We start from the raw sequence: 23992 nt of genomic DNA, 5'->3' as shown, positions 1-23992 counted from the left end.
ATTATCCTACTGAACAGTACAGCTTGGGTTGGTCTACTATTATCCTACTGAACATTACAGCTTGGGTTGGTCTACTATTATCCTACTGAACAGTACAGCTTGGGTTGGTCTACTATTATCCTACTGAACAGTACAGCTTGGGTTGGTCTACTATTATCCTACTGAACAGTACAGCTTGGGTTGGTCTACTATTATCCTACTGACCTGTACAGCTTGGGTTGGTCTACTATTATCCTACTGAACAGTACAGCTTGGGTTGGTCTACTATTATCCTACTGAACATTACAGCTTGGGTTGGTCTACTATTATCCTACTGAACAGTACAGCTTGGGTTGGTCTACTATTATCCTACTGAACAGTACAGCTTGGGTTGGTCTACTATTATCCTACTGAACAGTACAGCTTGGGTTGGTCTACTATTATCCTACTAAACAGTACAGCTTGGGTTGGTCTACTATTATCCTACTGAACAGTACCACTTGGGTTGGCCTGTAATGAAATTCCTACTGACCAGTATGGCTTGGGTTGGTCTACTATTATCCTACTGAACAGTAATTACTATTATCCTAGAGTAAAAAGTAATTAAAGAGAAACAGTAATATAACAATAGCAGGACTATATACAGGTCAGTACCTGGCTCTCCAGAGAAGACAGGCTATGTGCCCACAACCCACAAAATGAGGTGGAAACTGAGATGCACTTCCTAACCTCCTGCCAAATGTATGACCAGTTAATTCATACTGTATGTTGTAGTCTGTTAATCTCAGTTAATTGATACTGTATGTTGTAGTCTGTCCAAGAGGGGAATCACACAGACTGATCTCAGTTAATTGATACTGTATGTTGTAGTCTGTCCAAGAGGGGAATCACACAGACTGATCTCAGTTAATTCATACTGTATGTTGTAGTCTGTCTGACAGACATATTTTATTAAAAGCAGAAAGTTGATTACATGGCAGTTTATACTACTAACAACATCAAAACAATAATCTACATCATAATCAATATCATAACATTTATAATCAATAACATCATGAGGTAAACAACAACAAACCAAAATGACTTCAGAAAAAAATGACCTTTGTATTTATTTTTTCAAAAAACAAAGAATGAACAGATGATTATAATAATACCTGGACTAATAATGGAAACACTTCAAGATAAAGAATATAAGAGACACTAAATAAGATGAAGAATCTAAGAGACACTAAAGAAGATAAAGAATCTAAGAGACACTAAATAAGATAAAGAATCTAAGAGACACTAAATAAGATAAAGAATCTAAGAGACACTAAATAAGATGAAGAATCTAAGAGACACTAAATAAGATAAAGAATCTAAGAGACACTAAATAAGATAAAGAATCTAAGAGACACTAAATAAGATGAAGAATCTAAGAGACACTAAATTAGATAAATAAGATGAAGAATAAGAGACACTAAATAAGAAATAAGATAAAGAATCTAAGAGACACTAAATAAGATAAAGAATCTAAGAGACACTAAATAAGATAAAGAATCTAAGAGACACTAAATAAGATGAAGAATCTAAGAGACACTAAATAAGATAAAGAATGAAGAATCTAAGAGACACTAAATAAGATAAAGAATCTAAGAGACACTAAATAAGATAAAGAATCTAAGAGACACTAAATAAGATAAAGAATCTAAGAGACACTAAATAAGATGAAGAATCTAAGAGACACTAAATAAGATAAAGAATCTAAGAGACACTAAATAAGATAAAGAATCTAAGAGACACTAAATAAGATGAAGAATCTAAGAGACACTAAATTAGATGAAGAATCTAAGAGACTAAATAAGATGAAGAATCTAAGAGACACTAAATAAGATAAAGACATGAAGACAAAAGCAAAAATCAATACATTCTGGAACAAAACAGACGTATTTGAGCTACTCTCTTAAAATAATCAAACCCCTATGTTACCAAAACCCTATGTTACCAAAACCCCATGTTACCAAAACAACATGTTACCCAAAACCCCATGTTACCAAAACCCTATGCCACCAAAACATCATGTTACCAAAACCCCATGTTACCAAAACACCATGTTACCAAAACCACATGTTACCAAAACCCCATGTTACCAAAACCCTATGTTAACAAAACCCCATGTTACCCCAAAAAACAAACTAAAATGAATAATGGTGGTTGCAGTCACACCTTTTAGTTTTCTTCCAAGGTTCTAGGAAGATAAACTAATTCTGAACTTGTTATTAAAATTAAAGCCACTTCAGGTTTGACACCACATTTTAAACACCAGTCCACTGCTGACCATCGATTTAAAACACAAAACTGACCTAAGATCAGCATGTAGGGTCAGATTCATTCTACTCCTACTCCGTCCCCTGGGCTGCTCCCTCCTCTCCCGGTCCAGCTTCAACTCTGGAGCTCAGAGAGACCATCTCCATGGCATTGACATAAAGATCCATGCTGCTCACCCTGTTCACTCTCTTCTGCCTCCTGGTGGGCTAGGGAGACACAGCACCAACAGTCAGACATTTACTCTCTCGTATCTCCCTCCCTCTCCCCCTCACCCTCTCCCTCTAGTTTAAATGACTTGTAACATCTGTGTAAATGTCTTTACCTTGTAGTACAGGTAGGAGGTGGTGATTGTTGTCAGTAGGATCAGCAACACTACAACGTGTCTGATGATGAAGGCTGGCAGAGGAGAGGCTGCAAACAGAAACACCTTTGATGAGGGGACTGATCATCATCACATAGATCTGTGGGAAATCTGTCAATGACAAAGTTATAAGTCTGGTTCATGTTCAGTTACCTGTGATGGTGAGGGAGAGGAGCTCACTCTCAGAGGAGAAGTTATGAGCGAAAACATCATTCTCATAAACACAGCTGTAGTTCCCTTGTTGGGAGTCATCTGCAGCAGGGAAGAGGAAGGCAGCAGAGTGATTGACAGCTGGCTGGGTCTGGGTTCTGTTGGAGCCGGTGAACGTGAGGAGGAAGGAGCCTCCTGGGTACTGTGGCTGAGTGGAGCAGGTGATGGTGAAGTTGTAGCCCCTGAACATCTCGGGCCCCTGGTGGCCCCTGAAGACCCCTCCCATTGGGTCAGTCAGGAAGATATCAGGCTGGACCAGGTGATCTGTAACAAATCAAATCAGAGTTTATTTGTCACGTGCACCGAATACAACAGGTGGAAACCTGGCAGTGAAATGCTTACTTACAGGCCCTAACCAACAGTGCAATTTTTAAGTAAAAAAGATATATTATGTGAGCAATAGATTAGTAAAAACAACAGTAAAAAGACAGTGAATATAACCTGTATATAACCTCTCTACTGTATATAACCTCTCTACTCTATATAACCTCTCTACTGTATTTAACCTCTCTACTGTATATAACCTCTCTACTATATATAGCCTCTCTACTGTATATAGCCCCACTACTGTATATAGCCACTCTACTGTATTTTGCCTCTCTACTGTTTATAACCTCTCTACTGTTTATAACCTCACTATATACAGTAGAGAGGTTTTTACAGTAGAGGCTGATGCAACCAGTCAGGGTGCTCTCGATGTTGCAGCTGTAGAACCTTTTGAGGGTCTGAGGACCCATGCCAAATCTTTTTAGTTTCCTGAGTTGGAATAGGTTTTGTCGTGCCCTCTTTACGACTCTCTTGGTGTGTTTGGACCATTCTAGTTTGTTGGTGATGTGGACACCAAGGAACTTAAAGCTCTCAACCAGCTCCACTACAGCCCCGTCAATGAGAATGGGGACGTGCTCGGTCCTCCTTTTCCTTTAGTCCACAATCATCTCCTTCGTCTTGGTTACGTTGAGGGACAGGTTGTTATTCTGACACCACCCGGCCAGGTCTCTGACTTCCTCCCCATAGGCTTGTCATTGTCGGTGATCAGGTATACCACTGTTCTGTCGTCTGCAAACTTAATGATGGTGTTGGAGTCGTGCCTGGCCACGCAGCGTGGGTGAACAGGGAGTACAGGAGGGGACTGAGCACGCACCCCTGGGGGGCTCCAGTGTTGAGGATCAGCGTGGCAGAGGTGTTGCTACCTACCCTCACCACCTGGGGGCGGCCCGACAGGAAGTCCAGGATCCAGTTGCAGAGGGAGGTCTTTAGTCCCAAGGTCCTTAGCTTAGTGATGAGCTTTGAGGGTACTATGGTGTTGAACGCTGAGCTGTAGTCAATTAATAGCATTCTCACGTAGGTGTTCCTTTTGTCCGGGTGGGAAACGGCAGTGTGGAGTGCAATAGAGATTGCATAATCTGTGGATCTGTTTGGGCGGTATGCAAATTGGAGTGGGTCTCAAAGCACTTCATGGCTACGGACGTGAGTACTACGGGTCTGTAGTCATTTAGGCAGTTTGCCTTTGTGTTCTTGGGCACAGGGACTATGGTGGTCTGCTTGAAACATGTTGGTATTACAGACTCAATCAGGGACATGTTGAAAATGTAAGTGAAGACACCTGCCAGTTGGTCAGCACAAGCATGGAGCACACGTCCTGGTAATCTATCTGGCTCTGCGGCCTTGTGAATGTTGACCTGTTTAAATGTCTTACTCACATCGACTACTGAGAGCGTGATCACACAGTCATCCAGAACAGCTGGTGCTCTCGTGCATGCCTCAGTGTTACTTGCCTCGAAGCGAGCACAGAAGTGATTTAGCTTGTCTGCTAGGCTTGTCTCACTGGGAGGCTCGCGGCTGTGCTTCCTTTGTAGTCTGTAATAGTTTGCAAGCCCTGCCACAAGCCCTGCGTTGGAGCTGGTGTAGAATGATTCAGTCTTAGCCCTGTATTGGCGTTTTGCCTGTTTGATGGTTCATCAGAGGCATAGCAGGATTTCTTATAAGCTTCCGGGTTAGAGTCCAGCACCTTGACAGCAGCAGCTCTACCCTTTAGCAAAGCTAACTAAAAAGCAGCATTCCCCGGAGAGGATGACTTTCACTTTAGCAGTGATAAATACATGAACGTCTTTGAGGAAAAAATTATGATTATTAAAAAGCAAATTACAGACTCCTCTTTAAATCTGCGTATTCCTTCAAAGCTCAGTTGTCCTGAGTCTGCACAACTCTGCCAGGACCTAGGATCAAGAGAGACGCTCAAGTGTTTTAGTACTATATCTCTTGACACAATGATGAAAATAATCATGGCCTCTAAACCTTCAAGCTGCATACTGGACCCTATTCCAATAAACTACTGAAAGAGCTGCTTCCTGTGCTTGGCCCTCCTATGTTGAACATAATAAACTGCTCTCTATCCACCGGATGTGTACCAAACTCACTAAAAGTGGCAGTAATAAAGCCTCTCTTGAAAAAGCCAAACCTTGACCCAGAAAATATAAAAAACTATCGGCCTATATCGAATCTTCCATTCCTCTCAAAAATTTTAGAAAAGGCTGTTGCGCAGCAACTCACTGCCTTCCTGAAGACAAACAATGTATACCAAATGCTTCAGTCTGGTTTTAGACCCCATCATAGCACTGAGAGGGCACTTGTGAAGGTGGTAAATGACATTTTAATGGCATCGGACCGAGGCTCTGCATCTGTCCTCGTGCTCCTAGACCACATTCTTTTGGAGAGATTGGAAACCCAAATTGGTCTACACGGACAAGTTCTGGCCTGGTTTAGATCTTATCTGTCGGAAAGATATCAGTTTGTCTCTGTGAATGGTTTGTCCTCTGACAAATAAACTGTAAATTTCAGTGTTCCTCAAGGTTCCGTTTTAGGACCACTATTGTTTTCACTATACATTTTACCTCTTGGGGATGTTATTCGAAAACATAATGTTAACTTTCACTGCCATGTGGATGACACACAGCTGTACATTTCAATGAAACATGGTGAAGCCCCAAAATTGCCCTTGCTAGAAGCATGTGTTTCAGACATAAGGAAGTGGATGGCTGCAAACTTTCTACTTTTAAACTTGGACAAAACAGAGATGCTTATTCTAGGTCCCAAGAAACAAAGAGATCTCCTGTTGAATCTGACAATTAATCTTAATGGTTGTACAGTCGTCTTAAATAAAACTGTGAAGGACCTCGGCGTTACTCTGGACCCTGATCTCTCTTTTGAAGAACATATCAAGACCATTTCAAGGACAGCTTTTTTCCATCTACGTAACATTGCAAAAATCAGAAACTTTCTGTCCAAAAATGATGCAGAAAAATTAATCCATGCTTTTGTCACTTCTAGGTTAGACTACTGCAATGCTCTACTTTCCGGCTACCCGGATAAAGCACTAAATAAACTTCAGTTAGTGCTCAATACGGCTGCTAGAATCCTGACTAGAACGAAAAAATTTCATCATATTACTCTAGTGCTAGCCTCGCTACACTGGCTTCCTGTCAAAGCAAGGGCTGATTTCAAGGTTTTACTGCTAACCTACAAAGCATTACATGGGCTTGCTCCTACCTATCTCTCTGATTTGGTCCTGCCATACATACCTACACGTACGCTACGGTCACAAGATGCAGGCCTCCTAATTGTCCCTAGAATTTCTAAGCAAACAGCTGGAGGCAGGGCTTTCTCCTATAGAGCTCCATTTTTATGGAACGGTCTGCCTACCCATGTCAGAGACGCAAACTCGGTCTCAACCTTTAAGTCTTTACTGAAGACTCATCTCTTCAGTGGGTCATATGATTGAGTGTAGTCTGGCCCAGGAGTGGGAAGGTGAACGGAAAGGCTCTGGAGCAACGAACCGCCCTTGCTGTCTCTGCCTGGCCGGTTCCCCTCTTTCCACTGGGATTCTCTGCCTCTAACCCTATTACAGGGGCTGAGTCACTGGCTTACTGGGGCTCTCTCATGCCGTCCCTGGAAGGGGTGCGTCACCTGAGTGGGTTGATTCACTGATGTGGTCATCCTGTCTGGGTTGGTGCCCCCCCTTGGGTTGTGCCATGGTGGAGATCTTTGTGGGCTATACTCATCCTTGTCTCAGGATGGTAAATTGGTGGTTGAAGATATCCCTCTAGTGGTGTGGGGGCTGTGCTTTGGCAAAGTGGGTGGGGTTATATCCTTCCTGTTTGGCCCTGTCCGGTGGTGTCCTCAGATGGGGCCACAGTGTCTCCTGACCCCTCCTGTCTCAGCCTCCAGTATTTATTGTTATATCTGGAGTACTTCTCCTGTCCAATTTGGTGTCCTGTGTGAATCTAAGTGTGCATTCTCTAATTCTCTCCTCTCTCTCTTTCTCTCTCTCGGAGGACCTGAGCCCTAGGACCATGCCCCAGGACTACCTGACATGATGACTCCTTGCTGTCCCAGTCCACCTGGCCGTGCTGCTGCTCCAGTTTCAACTGTTCTGCCTTATTATTATTCGACCATGCTGGTCATTTATGAACATTTGAACATCTTGGCCATGTTCATAATCTCCACCCGGCACAGCCAGAAGAGGACTGGCCACCCCACATAGCCTGGTTCCTCTCTTGGTTTCTTCCTAGGTTTTGGCCTTTCTAGGGAGGTTTTCCTAACCACCGTGCTTCTACACCTGCATTGCTTGCTGTTTGGGGTTTTAGGCTGGGTTTCTGTACAGCACTTTGAGATATCAGCTGATGTACGAAGGGCTATATAAATACATTTGATTTGATTTGATTTGATTTAGCTCAGTGCGAATGTTGCCTGTAATTCATGGCTTCTGGTTGGGGTATGTACGTACAGCTACTGTGGGGATGATGTCCCTGATGAAGATATTGATAAAGCCAGTGACCGATGTGGTGTACACCTCAATGCCATCGGAGGAATCCCAGAACATGTTCCAGTCTGTGATAGCAAAACAGTCCTGTAGTTTAGCATCTGCTTCATCTGACCACTTTTTAAAAAACCCGCGTCACTGGTGCTTCCTGCTTTAATTTTAGCTTGTAAGCAGGAATCAGGAGGATAGTATTGTGGTCAGATTTACCAAATGGAGGGCGATGGAGAGCTTTTTATGTGTCTCTGTGTGTGGAGTACAGGTGATCTAGAATTTTTATCACTCTGGTTGCGCATTTGAGCGGTTTCCTGTTTGGTATTTCCTTATACAGCTGACTGAGTGCGGTCTTAGTGCCAGCATCTGTCTGTGGTGGTAAATAAACAGCCACGAAAAGTATAGATGAAAACTCTCTTGGCAAATAATGTGGTCTACAGTTAATCATAAGATACTCTACTTCAGGCGAGCGAAATCTAGAGACTTCCTTAGATTTCGTGCACCAGCTGTTGTTCACAAATATATACAGACCGTCCCCCTTTGTCTAACCCGAGGTAAGTGATCTCTGTCCTGATATCCAGAAGCTCTTTGTCTAACCCGAGGTGAGTGATCTCTGTCCTGATGTCCAGAAGCTCTTTGTCTAACCCGAGGTGAGTGATCTCTGTCCTGGTATCCAGAAGCTCTTTGTCTAACCCGAGGTGAGTGATCTCTGTCCTGGTATCCAGAAGCTCTTTGTCTAACCCGAGGTGAGTGATCTCTGTCCTGATGTCCAGAAGCTCTTTGTCTAACCCGAGGTGAGTGATCTCTGTCCTGGTATCCAGAAGCTCTTTGTCTAACCCGAGGTGAGTGATCTCTGTCCTGGTATCCAGAAGCTCTTTGTCTAACCCGAGGTGAGTGATCTCTGTCCTGATATCCAGAAGCTCTTTGTCTAACCCGAGGTGAGTGATCTCTGTCCTGATGTCCAGAAGCTCTCTGTCTAACCCGAGGTGAGTGATCTCTGTCCTGATATCCAGAAGCTCTTTGTTGTCTAACCCGAGGTGAGTGATCTCTGTCCTGATGTCCAGAAGCTCTTTTTTGCCATAAGGTACAGTGGGACAAACATTATGTACAAAATAAGTTACAAATAACGCAAAAAACCCACATAAAAACCCACATAAAAGACCACATAAAAGCCCACTTAAAAACCCACATAAAAGACCACTTAAAAACCCACATAAAAGCCCACTTAAAAACCCACATGAAAACCCACGTAAAAAGCCACTTAAAAACCCACATAAAAACCCACATAAAAACCCACATAAAATACCACTTAAAAACCCACATAAAAACCCACTTAAAAACCCACATAAAAGACCACATAAAAACCCACATAAAATACCACTTAAAAACCCACATAAAAGACCACATAAAAACCCACATAAAGGACCACTTAAAAACCCACATAAAATACCACTTAAAAACCCACATAATAACCCACATAAAAGCCCACATAATAACCCACATAAAAGACCACTTAAAAACCCACATAAAAGCCCACATAAAAACCCACATAAAAGACCACTTAAAAACCCACATAAAAACCCACATAAAAGCACAACTGGTTAGTCTAGTATAACTGCTGCCATTTCTTCAGGCGCCATTATGTTTTATAACAATAAAAGAGAACAAGATAAACCTCTTCAACTAGTTTCCTATAGATATGACAATAACATCAGCATGTAACAGTGCCAGCCACCCTCCCTCACAGGGCAACATGAGTAGTGGGCCTACAGTCACTGAGACAACATATGTTGATATCAGGCTGAAGCAGGACATCTGGAACAAGAGGAGAGAAAAATAAATGTAGCTCCTCAACTACTTTCCTCATTTAGATGTGACAATAACATGACATGTGACAGTGGAATTGAGTTGAGACATTCACTGAGATAACACTCAAATACAAAAGCATTCTGGGATATTTAAGTTATATTTAATTCCTACTTGACTGAGTGATCTATTTTGCAAAGCAGACTGACAAGCTAAACAGTCATCATGAGAGGTGCAGAGGAAGTTGTATGAATGAAGGAAATGAGTTGAATATAATTATAATATGTTGTTATTTCCTGAGCAGATCACTGTGAGTCCAGGAAGGAGATATAATACATGGACTAAAGTATGTGGAACTCAGCAGTGAGTTTTACAACAGAGGATTATTCTTACGCTCTACGTGGTTCAACACTCGGTGGTCCTTTCTGTGAGTTTTTGTGGTCTACCACTTCACAGCTGAGCCGTTGTTGCTCCTAGACGTGCCACCTAATGTCCACCTACTTTTGGCCACATAGTGTATCTTGTTATTACCTGAGCAGATCACTGTGAGTCCAGGACGGAGATCATATGTTCTCCAACACTCCCTCAGTGAAGACTCAGACCCAGAACAGGAAACTCTAATCCCTCTTGTGGTGTTTCCAGGTGGTACTGAAACAGTGGAGCCACAACCCAGCTGTCTACACACTACTGCAGCTACATCCCTCTGGTTCCTGTCATCAGCTCCCACAGTCCTCCACTCTCCCTGGTCGTACCACTCTACTCCACCAGCACAGCGACTGCCTCCTCCAACCAGCCTCACATCATCAGGCTCTGAGAAAAGAAAAGAGAGAGACAGTAATCCTACTATTTTCTCACTAAAACACACTTATATTGTCGCTCATATTCATCACTCCTAGTGGTTAGAGCGTTGGACTAGTAACCGAAAGGTTGCAAGTTCGAATCCCCAAGCTGACAAGGTACAAATCTGTCGTTCTGCCCCTGAACAGGCAGTTAACCCACTGTTCCTAGGCCGTCATTGCTAATAAGAATTTGTTCTTAACCGACTTGCCTAGTAAAATAAAGGTAAAATATATATTTTTTAAACTCCAGGTGAGAAACAATGTTGATTGAGTGACAAACTGTTTCTTACCTGAGCAGGTGAGTCCAACAGCATTACCAGGTAGGCACGTGTTGTTCTCTCTGTCTGAGGTGTCACAGTCCAGGAGAAGGGACTCTTTGCCTTTACACCGGAACTCTTTATCCCAGGTCTGACCCTCACCTTCTCCATAGAGCCCCCCCTGTAGAGCTGCAGGAGCCCCACAGCCAACATCCCTACAGACTACCTCTGCATCCTGCTGGTCAAAGTCAGCTTCACACACTGAGGCCCAGGACTGATTGGACTTCACCTCCACTCTCCCAGAGCAGAGACCAGCTCCACCCACAAGACGCACAGAGTCTGGAAAAAAAGAGTTGGTCCCATAAACCAATTAGACAAACACAAATATAATGTTTAAATACATCTGACATCTCTCCCTCTATTTAAATGAAATAAAAACACATAAAACATGATACATGGTGATATTGTATGATGTATAAATAAATTTGACAATATGACCAGTCTCTTACCTGAACAGGTCACATGATGATAATATCCACCATTACAGACACCAGGTCCTCTTCTGCCACACAGTCTAATAGAAGACTCATTTCCACGACACCCATATAGTCTGAGTCCTCTTCTTCCATCTTCAATCAGTGGTCCTCTAGATACAGATACAGGATTCCCACAGGTCATCTCTCTACACACAACCTTAACCTCTCTGATCATTCTCCACCACCCACTAGTACAAAGACCCAACCACTCTCCTCTGTAGAAGACTTCCACTGTCCCAGAACAGGAAGTGGTCCCATTCACCAGTCTGACGAAGTCTTCAGCTGTAAACAGCAGAGAGGAAAACACAGTGGTGAGGACAGATGATGACAGTGATTCTGTTATTCTAACAGCAGTAATGCTTTGTGGTTGACAAGTATTAGTAGTTCCATAAAACACTACTTGTTATTGGGTTGTAGAATGGTTTGTATGGACACATGAATTTCTCCATGTGGGATAATAAAGTTGACTAATATTGAACTGCTATAATCACTGTAGATTTATACTCTACCTACCTGATGGACTGACGCTTTGAGCCTGGAGATCTGAGGAGAGAGACAGAGGAGAAAGAGAGAGACAGAGGAGAAAGAGAGAGACAGAGGAGAAAGAGAGAGACAGGGGAGAAAGAGAGAGAAAGAGACAGAGAGATAGAGAGAAACAAAGGAGAAAGGGAGGAGTCAGAGGAAGAGAGAGACAGAGGTTAAATGAACATCAACATGACCTTTCATGATGTGATGGGGAAGACAGGCTTATCGTTGGTATGGTGCAACAACACCCATGTGTACATACACCATATATACAAAGGTATGTGGACAGCCCTTCAAATTAGTGGACTCTATTTCAGCCACACCCCTTCCTGACAGATGTATAAAATCAAGCACTCAGCCATGCAATCTCCATAGACAAACATTGTCAGTAGAATTGAGTTAATGAACTCCCCCTCTCTTCTCCTCTCCTCCCCTCTCCACTCCTCGCCCCTCTCCTCCCCTCTCCTCCCACCTCTACTACTTTCCCCTCTCATCTACTCTTCTCCCTTCTCCCCTCCTCTTCTCCCCTTCAACCCCTCTCTTCTCCTCTCCTCCCCTCTCCTCTTCACCCACCCCCTCTTCTTCCCCCTCTCCTCTTCTCCCCCGTCTCCTCTTCTCCCTCTACTCTTCTCCTCAACTCCCCCTCTACTCTTCTTCTCAACTCCCCCCTCTACTCTTCTCCTCTTCTCCCCCCTCTACTCTTCTCCTCTTCTTCCCCCTCTACTCTTCTCCCCTCTCTTCTACTCTTCTCCCCATCTCTCTCCATCTTCTCTCTTCTCTCCCTCTCTTCTTCTCTCTTCCCCCCTCTTCTATCCTCCTGTCTTCTCCTCTTCTCACCTCCCCTCTCCTCTTGTCTTCTCCCCTCCCCCTTCTCCAGCCTCTTCTCCCCCTCTTCTCCTCTTCTGACCCTCTCTTCTCCTCTTCTCCCCTCTCTTCTTCTCCCCTCTCTTCTCCCCCTCTCTTCTCCTCTTCTCCCCCTCTCCTCTTCTCCCCCCCTCTTCTCCTCCCCTCTCCTCTTCTCCCCCTCTCTTCTCCTCCCCTCCCCCCTTCTCCAGCCTCTTCTGACCCTCTCTTCTCCTCTTCTCCCCTCTTTTCCTCTTCTCCCCCTCTCCTCTCTTCTCCTCTTCTCCCAATCTCCTCTCTTCTCCTCCCCCTCTCTTCTCCTCTTCTCCCCCTCTCCTCTCCTCTCTTCTCCTCTACTCCCCCTCGCTTCTCCTCTCTTCTCCTCTACTCCACCCCACTTCTCCTCTCCTTCCCGTCTCCTCTCCTCTACTCCCCCTCGCTTCTCCTCTCCTCTCTTCTCCTCTACTCCCCCCCACTTCTCCTCTCCTCTCCTCCCCTCCCCTACACGCGCCAAGTGTGTGTCCCTGATGCTCAAGGTACTTGGTCAACTGTTGGAGCCTGACCTGCACGTCAAGGCTGAGAAATGTCTGTTCTTCCAACAGTCTGTCTCCTTCCTAGGGTACCGCATTTCAGCTTCAGGGATGGAGATGGAGAGTGACTGCATTTCAGCTTCAGGGGTGGAGATGGAGAGTGACTGCATTTCAGCTTCAGCTGTGGAGATGGAGAGTGACTGCATTTCACCTTCAGGGGTGGAGATGGAGAGTGACTGCATTTCAGCTTCAGGGGTGGAGATGGAGAGTGACTGCATTTCAGCTTCAGGGGTGGAGATGGAGAGTGACTGCATTTCAGCTTCAGGGGTGGAGATGGAGAGTGACTGCATTTCAGCTTCAGGGGTGGAGATGGAGAGTGACTGCATTTCAGCTTCAGGGGTGGAGATGGAGAGTGACTGCATTTCAGCTTCAGGGGTGGAGATGGAGAGTGACTGCATTTCAGCTTCAGGGGTGGAGATGGAGAGTGACTGCATTTCAGCTTCAGGGGTGGAGATGGAGAGTGACCGCATTTCAGCTTCAGGGGTGGAGATGGAGAGTGACTGCATTTCAGCTTCAGGGGTGGAGATGGAGAGTGACTGCATTTCCACTTCAGGGGTGGAGATGGAGAGTGACTGCATTTCAGCTTCAGGGGTGGAGATGGAGAGTGACCGCATTTCATCCGTGCGTAATTGGCCGACTCCCACCACAGTAAAGGAGGTGCAGCGGCTTTGGTCAGGTAGCCAACTACTACCGGAGGTTTATCCAGGGCTTTGGTCAGGTAGCCAACTACTACCGGAGGTTTATCCGGGCTTTGGTCAGGTAGCTAACTACTACCGGAGGTTTATCCAGGGCTTTGGTCAGGTAGCCAACTACTACCTGAGGTTTATCCGGGCTTTGGTCAGGTAGCTAACTACTACCGGAGGTTTATCCAGGGCTTTGGTCAGGTAGCCAACTACTACCGGAGGTTTATCCAGGGCTTTGGTCAGGTAGCCAACTACTACCGGAGGTTTATCCAGGGCTTTGGTCAGGTAGCCAACTACTACCGGAGGTTTATCCGGGCTTTGGTCAGGTAGCCAACTACTACCGGAGGTTTATCCGGGGCTTTGGTCAGGTAGCCAACTACTACCGGAGGTTTATCCAGGGCTTTGGTCAGGTAGCGACTCCCATTACCTCACTGCTGAAGGGGGGACCGGTGCGACTGCAGTGGACGGCTGAGGTGGACAGGGCTTTTGGTCACCTGAGGGCTCTGTTTACCTCGGCTCCCGTGCTGGCTCATCCGGATCTGGGATAGGAGCCGTGCTCTCTCAAGCTCGGGTACGCTACTAAAGCTCTGCCCCTGTGCTTTCTTTTCGAAGAAGCTCAGCCCGGCGGAGCGAAACTATGATGTGGGGGATCGGGAGCTGTTGGCTGTTGTCAAGGCTCTGAAGGCGTGGAGACTTTGGTTTGAGGGGGCTAAACACCCTATTCTCATCTGGACTGACCACCGCAATCTGGAGTACATCCGGGCAGCGAGGAGACTGAACCCTCGCCAGGCAAGGTGGAAACTGGACCCTCGCCAGGCAAGGTGGAGACTGAACCCTCGCCAGGAAAGTTGGAGACTGAACCCTCGCCAGGCAAGTTGGAGACTGAACCCTCGCCAGGCAAGGTGGAGACTGAACCCTCACCAGGCAAGGTGGAGACTGAACCCTCGCCAGGCAAGTTGGAGACTGAACCCTCGCCAGGCAAGTTGGAGACTGAACCCTCGCCAGGCAAGGTGGAGACTGAACCCTCGCCAGGCAAGGTGGAGACTGAACCCTCGCCAGGCAAGGTGGAGACTGAACCCTCGCCAGGCAAGTTGGAGACTGAACCCTCGCCAGGCAAGTTGGAGACTGAACCCTCGCCAGGCAAGTTGGAGACTGAACCCTCGCCAGGCAAGGTGGAGACTGAACCCTCGCCAGGCAAGGTGGAGACTGAACCCTCGCCAGGCAAGGTGGAGACTGAACCCTCGCCAGGCAAGTTGGAGACTGAACCCTCGCCAGGCAAGGTGGAGACTGAACCCTCGCCAGGCAAGTTGGAGACTGAACCCTCGCCAGGCAAGGGCCATGTTTTTTTTACCCGTTTTGTTTTCACCGTCCTACAGACCAGGTTCCCAGAACGCTAAGGCAGACACACTGTCCTACAGACCAGGTTCCCAGAACGCGAAGGCAGATGCACTGTCCCGGATGTATGACACATTTGAGCGGTCCATAGATCACACTCCCGAAATTCCGGCCTCTTGCCTGGTGGTACCGGTAGTGTGGGAGCTGGATGCGGACATCGAGCGGCGTTACGTACAGAGCCCACTTCCCCCCACCTGCCCAGAGGGACGTTACAGCCCTTACCCATTCCACAATGTCCGTGGTCGCACATGTCTGTGGATTTCCTCAAGGATCTTCCTCCCTCACGATCCTGGTCGTTGTGGATCAGTTCTCTAAGTCCTGCCGTCTCCTTCCTTTTCCCAGTCTCCAAACGGCCCTACAGACTGAGGAGGCCCTGTTTACACACGTCTTCCGGCACTATGGGGTGCCAGAGGTTATAGTGTCTGATCGAGGTCACCAGTTCACGTCAAGGTTCTGGAGGGCGTTTATGGAACGTCTGGGGTCTCGGTCAGCCTTACCTCTGGTTTTCACCTCCGCCACCGCAGTGAGGCCCTGGTCTGGCTCTCGACCCGAAACCTGCCCCTCCGCCTGCCCTGCCAGAAGCTGGGCCCGCTGTTTGTGGGGCCATTCAAAGTCCTGGGGAGACTGAACGAGGTTTGCTTCAGGTTACAGCTTCCCCTCGATTACCGTATTAATCCCTCGTTCCATGTGTCTCTCCTCAGGCCGGTGGTGGCTGGTCCACTCCATGAGTCTGAGGTGCAGGTGGTTCCTCCACCCCCTCTGGACATCGAGGGGGCCCCGGTGTATGCTGTTTGAGCCATAATGGACTCGAGGCATCGGGCGAAAGGCCTTCAGTACCTCGTGGACTGGGAGGGGTACGGTCCGGAAGAGAGATGCCGGGTGCCGGACCCTTCGTTGCTGTGGGAGTTCCACTGTCTCCATCCAGATCGCCCTGCGCGTCAAGGGGGGTTACTGTTACAACTTCCACAGAAGTCGGTCCCGCTCCTAGTTTGGGCAGCGTACGGCGGTCGACGTCATCGGCCTTCTAGCCATCGCCGATCCACTTTTCATTTTCCATTTGTTTTGTCTTTGTTTTACACGCTTGGTTCCAATTCCAAATGACATGTTCATTATTTAACCCTCTGTTTTCTCCATGGTTTTTGTGCGGGATTGTTTTATGTATGTTTGGTCTGTTACTGTGGGCTCTGTATTTACGACACGTTATTGGAATATTTGAGTAAGTTACATGTGTTACTCATCTCTACTGTCCTGACTCCTCTGCACCAGCTACACCCAGAACATTACAGTAGGACTGTGAACAAAGTAGCTGAATTGTCAAAGACCATAGCCTGAGGTCACCCAAAGACAAGTAATCCAGAACTTTCTCTGGTAAAGAATTACAAATCGACCACTTTCATATAAACCCCTCGATACACAGCAGAACATCTACACTGAATCCATCCACCAAACATCCTGATTTGTTTCAATGAACACTTTTTATGAAACTAAAATAACCTTCAACTACAGTATATATGAAGGGATTGTTGTCATTGTTATATTATATAGGCTACAGGAAGTTATATTCTTCCATTTTGAATAACAGGTTCTCCCTCCATCTACAAACATCAGGTCTGCTTGCAAATTAACAGAATGTCTTGGAAAGCCAGACCTTCCATTACTATTTATCTAGCATACACACTCACACTCTTTCAAACATTATTATTTGGGAAAGTTATCAGGGGTAGTAACTAGCACAACTTATTTGACTATTTCTTTCACACACACCTCATTGGCGAGGTTAGCCAGCTAGCTAACTAGCCACATTTAGCACAAGCTCACGACTAAACTGACCTGGCGATCCTACTATCATGGACACTTGTCTCCAAGCAGCATTTTTTGGTGTTTATGTCCCTGTAGCTGTCAGCAGTTGTTTCAAAAAGACACGGTTTTGAGGAAACTGAGAAAATGATTCTCTCCTCCATGTGTCCAACCGCATACGACCACCTGCAAAAGGTACCTGCATCAGTGTAGTTGAAAGGGACCTGCATCAGTGTAGTTGAAAGGGACCTGCATCAGTGTAGTTGAAAGGGACCTGCATCAGTGTAGTTGAAAGGGACCTGCATCAGTGTAGTTGAAAGGGACCTGCATCAGTGTAGTTGAGAGGGACCTGCATCAGTGTAGTTGAGAGGGACCTGCATCAGTATAGTTGAAAGGGACCTGCATCAGTATAGTTGAAAGGGACCTGCATCAGTGTAGTTGAGAGGACCTGCATCAGTGTAGTTGTAAGGTACCTGCATCAGTATAGTTGAAAGGTATCTGCATCAGTATAGTTGTAAGGGACCTGCATCAGTATAGTTGAAAGGGACCTGCATCAGTATAGTTGAAAGGGACCTACATCAGTATAGTTGTCTAGCTGTGTAAAAGGTACCTGCATCAGTATAGTTGTCTAGCTGTATAAAAGGGACCTGCATCAGTATAGTTGAAAGGTACCTGCATCAGTATAGTTGTCTAGCTGTGTAAAAGGGACCTGCATCAGTATAGTTGTCTAGCTGTATAAAAGGTACCTGCATCAGTATAGTTGAAAGGGACCTGCATCAGTATAGTTGAAAGGTACCTGCATCAGTATAGTTGAAAGGGACCTGCATCAGTATAATTGTCTAGCTGTGTAAAAGGGACCTGCATCAGTATAGTTGAAAGGGACCTGCATCAGTGTAGTTGAGAGGGACCTGCATCAGTATAGTTGAAAGGGACCTGCATCAGTATAGTTGAGAGGGACCTGCATCAGTATAGTTGAAAGGGACCTGCATCAGTATAGTTGAAAGGGACCTGCATCAGTATAGTTATAGTTGAAAAGGACCTGCATCAGTATAGTTGAAAGGGACCTGCATCAGTATAGTTGAAAGGGACCTGCATCAGTATAGTTGAAAGGGACCTGCATCAGTATAGTTGAAAGGTACCTGCATCAGTATAGTTGAAAGGTACCTGCATCAGTATAGTTGAAAGGTACCTGCATCAGTATAGTTGAAAGGGACCTGCATCAGTATAGTTGAAAGGGACCTGCATCAGTATAGTTGTCTAGCTGTGTAAAAGGGACCTGCATCAGTATAGTTGTCTAGCTGTGTAAAAGGGACCTGCATCAGTATAGTTGTCTAGCTGTGTAAAAGGGACCTGCATCAGTATAGTTGTCTCGCTGTGTAAAAGGTACCTGCATCAGTATAGTTGTCTAGCTGTACCTGAAAGGACCTGCATCAGTATAGTTATAGCTGAAAGGGACCTGCATCAGTATAGTTGAAAGGGACCTGCATCAGTATAGTTGAAAGGTACCTGCATCAGTATAGTTGAAAGGTACCTGCATCAGTATAGTTGAAAGGGACCTGCATCAGTATAGTTGAAGGGTACCTGCATCAGTATAGTTGTCTAGCTGTGTAAAAGGGACCTGCATCAGTATAGTTGAAAGGTACCTGCATCAGTATAGTTGAAAGGGACCTGCATCAGTATAGTTGTCTAGCTGTGTAAAAGGTACCTGCATCAGTATAGTTGTCTAGCTGTATAAAAGGTACCTGCATCAGTACAGTTGAAAGGTACCTGCATCAGTATAGTTGCCTCGCTGTGTAAAATGCTATGCAGCTGTGATGCAGTCGGTGTGTTCGAAGCGTTAGGAAGTAGTTTGGGGCTGTAGAAATACAGATAAACCTAGGGTATGGCTAAATGGGGTGTGTAGAAATACAGATAAACCTAGGGTATGGCTAAATGGGGTGTGTAGAAATACAGATAAACCTAGGGTATGGCTAAATGGGGTGTGTAGAAATACAGATAAACCTAGGGTATGGCTAAATGGGATATGTAGAAATACAGATAAACCTAGGGTATGGATAAATGGGGTGTGTAGAAATACAGATAAACCTAGGGTATGGCTAAATGGGGTGTGTAGAAATACAGATAAACCTAGGGTATGGCTAAATGGGGTGTGTAGAAATACAGATAAACCTAGGGTATGGCTAAATGGGGTGTGTAGAAATACAGATAAACCTATGGTATGGCTAAATGGGGTGTGTAGAAATACAGATAAACCTAGGGTATGGCTAAATGGGGTGTGTAGAAATACAGATAAACCTAGGGTATGGCAGAATGGGGTGTGTAGAAATACAGATAAACCTAGGGTATGGCTAAATGGGGTGTGTAGAAATACAGATAAACCTAGGGTATGGCAGAATGGGGTGTGTAGAAATACAGATAAACCTAGGGTATGGCTAAATGGGGTGTGTAGAAATACAGATAAACCTAGGGTATGGCTAAATGGGGTGTGTAGAAATACAGATAAACCTAGGGTATGGCTAAATGGGGTGTGTAGAAATACAGATAAACCTAGGGTATGGCTAAATGGGGTGTGTAGAAATACAGATAAACCTAGGGCATGGCTAAATGGGGTGTGTAGAAATACAGATAAACCTAGGGTACGGCTAAATGGGGTGTGTAGAAATACAGATAAACCTAGGGTAAGGCTAAATGGGGTGTGTAGAAATACAGCTAAACCTAGGTTATGGCTAAATGGGGTGTGTAGAAATACAGATAAACCTAGGGTATGGCTAAATGGGGTGTGTAGAGTCCCTCAACCAGTTGAAGCTAATTTATTATAAACTCAAAAGTAGTATTTGGAGAACAGCTAAACCCAGTGTGTCCCCAGACATTCACTATTTAACTGTACGAGAATGCTTAAAAGGTCGCAAAAATGTACTATCAGTGCATCCCTAATAATAAGGATGTAACAAGATGGAACATCGTTGTGGAAATCTGTTGCAGCTCAAGTTGACTACAACATCCACAATGCAATGCTCTCTATGTGGGCCGGCTGGTTGGCTGGCTAGCTAAATGTATCTACACACAATAATACCAAAGACAATATCAGCATGTGAAGTAGCTAACTAGCTGTTATATCACCTAAACAACCTGCACTATCAATTTAGGAGTCTACAATCTCACCATATTCAACCTGCAGATCGATGTGTCTCCCAGAGTGGAATCTAACAGAAATACTGTTGAGGAGATGGGAAACGTTGCCCTTGCTACCTCAATAGGCGGTGCTGTGCATTCTGGGTGATTCTGGGACAAGGAGAGCGCTCTTTTAATACCCATGATTTTGGAATGAGATGTTAGATGAGCAGGTGTCCACATACTTTTGGTCATGTAGTGTACATTACCCTTCCATGCAAATGTGTAACTCTCTTTGCAGATGAGATTAAATCTAATTTAAGACATTTGATTTTGTCAGTTTTCTAAATCATTAATTTCAGAGGTCAGGGGTCAAGCTGAGCCGGACCAAGAGTGGAAAAGGTTGCTGGTTATGATGACATCACTGGTGAGAAGTCAGTAAAGACAAGATATTCAGTTGGCTGCATGTTAGTCTGTCAGCACTATCTCTGTTGACATCTCACTTTCTCTCCACGCCTTCTCTCTCTCTCTCTCTCTCTTCCTGACAGATAGCATCAGCCCTGTTGCCTTGGTAACAGACCTCTATCATCTACACCCCCCCGTCTCCTTCTCTAACATCAGACCAATATAATATATAATATGTCAAGTATAAGTAGTTCCATAAAACACTACTTGTTATTGGGTTTTAGAATGGTTTGTATGGACAGATGACTTTCTTCATGTGGTATAATAAAGTTGACTAATATTGAACTGCTATAATCACTGTAGATCTATACTCTCCCTACCTGGTGGACTGAAGCTTTGAGCCTGGAGATCTGAGGAGAAAGAGAGAGACAGATTGGAAAGAGACAGAGAGAAAGGGAGGAGTCAGAGGAAGAGAGAGACAGAGATAGAGAGAAAGGGAGGAGTCAGAGGAAGAGAGAGGCAGAGGAGAAAGGGAGAGAGAGACAGAGAGATAGAGAGAAAGGGAGGAGTCAGAGGAAGAGAGAGACAGAGGAGAAAGGGAGAGAGAGACAGAGAGAGAGAGAGAAAGGGAGGAGTCAGAGGAAGAGAGAGGCAGAGGTTAAATCAACATAACATGACCTTTCATGAAATGATGGGGATGACAGTGGTGCAACAACACCCATGTGTAAACACATTCGCCATCTCTCCTCCACCCTCTTCTCTCCTCCACCCTCCTCTCTCCCCTACCCTCTTCTCTCCTCCGCAAATCTCTCTATCCCCTCCCCTCCCATCGTCTCTACTCTACCCTTCTCTCTCCTATCCTCCACTCTCCCCTTCCCTCTGTTCTCCCCTCCCCTTCTCTCTACCCTACCCTCTATCCCTTACCCTCCTCTCTACTCTACCCTCCTCTCTCGCCTATCTTGCTCTATGCCCTCCTTTCCCATCACCCCTCTCTCTCTCTCTCTCTCTCCCCTCCCTTTCTCTCTCCCCAACCCTCCTCTCTCCCTACCCTCTCTCTCTCCTCCTCCTCAAATCTCTCTCCCCACCCCTCCTCTCTTCTCATCTCTCTCTCTCTCTAGTTCTCTCTCTCTTCGTGACGTATAGTGTTGAACCTGTTGATCTTGACTCAGCTCATAGACCTCTATCAACTACACCCCTCCCTTCTCCCACTCCAATATAATATATAATACATAATATATACTCTCATTCATTTACATATAGACAGATACAATCAATCATTGACACACTGAATATACAACAGTCAGATGCATGACACCATCACAACTTAACTGACATTAGTGCCTGTCCCCAGATGGACAGTTAGACTACAGTAAAGTACATTTACAGTTGATCACATCATTGTCCTGCTTTGTGACACATTTTTACTGTCTGCTTCCAGTTGGATGTTATTTTACTAACCCTGCAAATGGTAAGATATCTTACAATATCAAAACATATCTCAGTAACTGTCACAAGTGTATCAGTATAACAGCATCCTACCTGTGAACCAGAACAGGGTCATCAGTACCACTGCAGGTATCATGTCTGTCTCTAACTGGGGCTCCACAGTCTGCTGTCATAAAGAGTGGACTGAAGAGTGGAAAATACTGCTAGGCTATATGACTTCTCTCTCATTACGTCCTAACTTCAATGATGTGAGATTAACTTCTTAGCAACTTATCTTGGATCAGTGGTTGAACACACTACAGCAAACTGATATGTTAAAAAAAACTCCACAGGAAACTGCTGACAGAGCAGCAACGTTTCACACAGTGTGTCCTATAATATCACCTCTAACTTTCTACTGCTTGAGTTCACCTCTTATAGAATATTGGCTTAACGTTCCAGCACCTAAATAGAAACAGTACCAGCACCCAAAATGAGTACTGATGAGGTCTCATGTTAGTGCAGGAGAAGAGGGGATGTGGTGTAGAAGCTAGAGGTCTGTTACCCAAGTCAACTCAACGGGCCTGATGATATATGTCAGGGTCAGGCTGGGCTGGGCCAAGAGAGGAACAGGTTACTGGTTCTGATGACATCACTGGTGAGAAGTCAGTGATACAAATATATTCAGTTGGTTTATATGTCAGTCTCTCTTTCCCTCCTCCCCTGTCTCCTTCTACCAACTCAGTCTGTCAATAAGTCATATCTCTCTCTCATCTCTCTCTCCCTCCTCCCCTGTCTCCTTCTACCAACCCAGTCTGTCAATAAGTCATATCTCTCTCATCTCTCTCTCCCTCCTCCCCTGTCTCCTTTTACCAACCCAGTCTGTCAGTAAGAACTAAACTCAGCAAAAAAAGAAATGTCCTCTCACTGTCAACTGTGTTAATTTTCAGCAAGATTAACATGCGTAAATATTTGTATGAACATAGCAAGATTCAACAACTGAGACATAAACTGAACAAGTTCCACAGACATGTGACTAACATAAATTTAAAAATGTGTCCCTGAACAAAGGGGGGAGGGGGTCAAAATCAAAAGTAGCAGTCAGTATCTGGTGTGGCCACCAGCTGCATTAAGTACTGTAGTGGATCTCCTCCTCATGGACTGCACCATATTTGCTCGTTCTTGCTGTGAGATGTTACCCCACTCTTCCACCAAGGCACCTGCAAGTTCCCAGACATTTCAGTTCCCAGACATGCCCTAGCCCTCACCCTCCGATCCAACAGGTCCCAGACGTGCTCAATGGGATTGAGATCCGGGCTCTTCGTTGGCCATGGCAGAACACTGATATTCCTGACTTGCAGGAAATCACGCACAGAACGAGCAGTATGGCTGGTGGCATTGTCATGCTGGAGGGTCATGTTAGGACGAGCCTGCAGGAAGGGTACCACATGAGGGAGGAGGATGTCTTCCCTGTAACGCACAGCGTTGAGACAGCTTGCAATGACAACAAGCTCAGTCCGATGATGCTGTGACACACCGCCCCAGACCATGACGGACCCTCCACCTCCAATCGATCCCCCTCCAGAGTACAGGCCTCGGTGTAAACGCTCATTCCTTCCTCAACCCTAGTGAAACAAAACCGTGACTCATCAGTGAAGAGCACTTTTGCTAGTCCTGTCTGGTCCAGCGACGGTGGGTTTGTGCCCATAGGCGACGTTGTTACCAGTGATGTCTGGTGAGGACCTGCGTTACAACAGGCCTACAAGCCCTCAGTCCAGCCTCTCTCAGCCTATTGCGGACAGTCTGAGCACTGATGGAGTGATTGTGCATTCCTGGTGTATATCGGGCAGTTGCTGTTGCCATCCTGTACCTGTCCCGTAGGTGTGATGTTTGGATGTACCGATCCTGTGCAGGTGTTGTACACGTGGTCTGCCACTGCGAGGATCATCAGCTGTCCATCCTGTCTTCCCGTAGAGCTGTCTTAGGCGTCTCACAGTACGGACATTGCAATTTATTGCCCTTGCCACATCTGCAGTTGTCATGCCTCCATGCAGTATGCCTAAGGCACGTTCAGGAAGATGAGCAGGGACGCTGGGCATCTTTCTTTTGGTGT

At 45.5% G+C, this 23992-nt stretch overlaps 1 protein-coding gene across 1 annotated transcript in view; it reads right to left on the bottom strand.

The window, feature by feature from the left end:
* LOC135537363 (scavenger receptor cysteine-rich type 1 protein M130-like) overlaps positions 1 to 22116 on the bottom strand; it is a gene marked incomplete at its 3' end in the record, with an annotated part of 89580 nt that extends 67464 nt beyond the window's left edge. Inside the window, exons 1-8 of the mRNA XM_064963552.1 lie at positions 21994 to 22116; positions 20835 to 20864; positions 11619 to 11648; positions 11079 to 11387; positions 10603 to 10908; positions 9928 to 10283; positions 4629 to 4800; positions 2801 to 3121 (exon numbers count right to left, since the gene is read on the bottom strand). Of these exons, the coding sequence (XP_064819624.1) occupies positions 2801 to 3121; positions 4629 to 4800; positions 9928 to 10283; positions 10603 to 10908; positions 11079 to 11387; positions 11619 to 11648; positions 20835 to 20864; positions 21994 to 22036 (1567 nt within the window). The remainder of the gene's footprint in view (positions 1 to 2800; positions 3122 to 4628; positions 4801 to 9927; positions 10284 to 10602; positions 10909 to 11078; positions 11388 to 11618; positions 11649 to 20834; positions 20865 to 21993) is intronic.
* Positions 22117 to 23992: the final 1876 nt, after the last annotated feature.

This window comes from Oncorhynchus masou, unplaced genomic scaffold (assembly GCF_036934945.1).
Source record: "Oncorhynchus masou masou isolate Uvic2021 unplaced genomic scaffold, UVic_Omas_1.1 unplaced_scaffold_756, whole genome shotgun sequence".
NCBI classification, from domain to species: Eukaryota; Metazoa; Chordata; class Actinopteri; order Salmoniformes; family Salmonidae; genus Oncorhynchus; species Oncorhynchus masou.
This window is presented reverse-complemented; position numbering and strand designations above follow the sequence as displayed.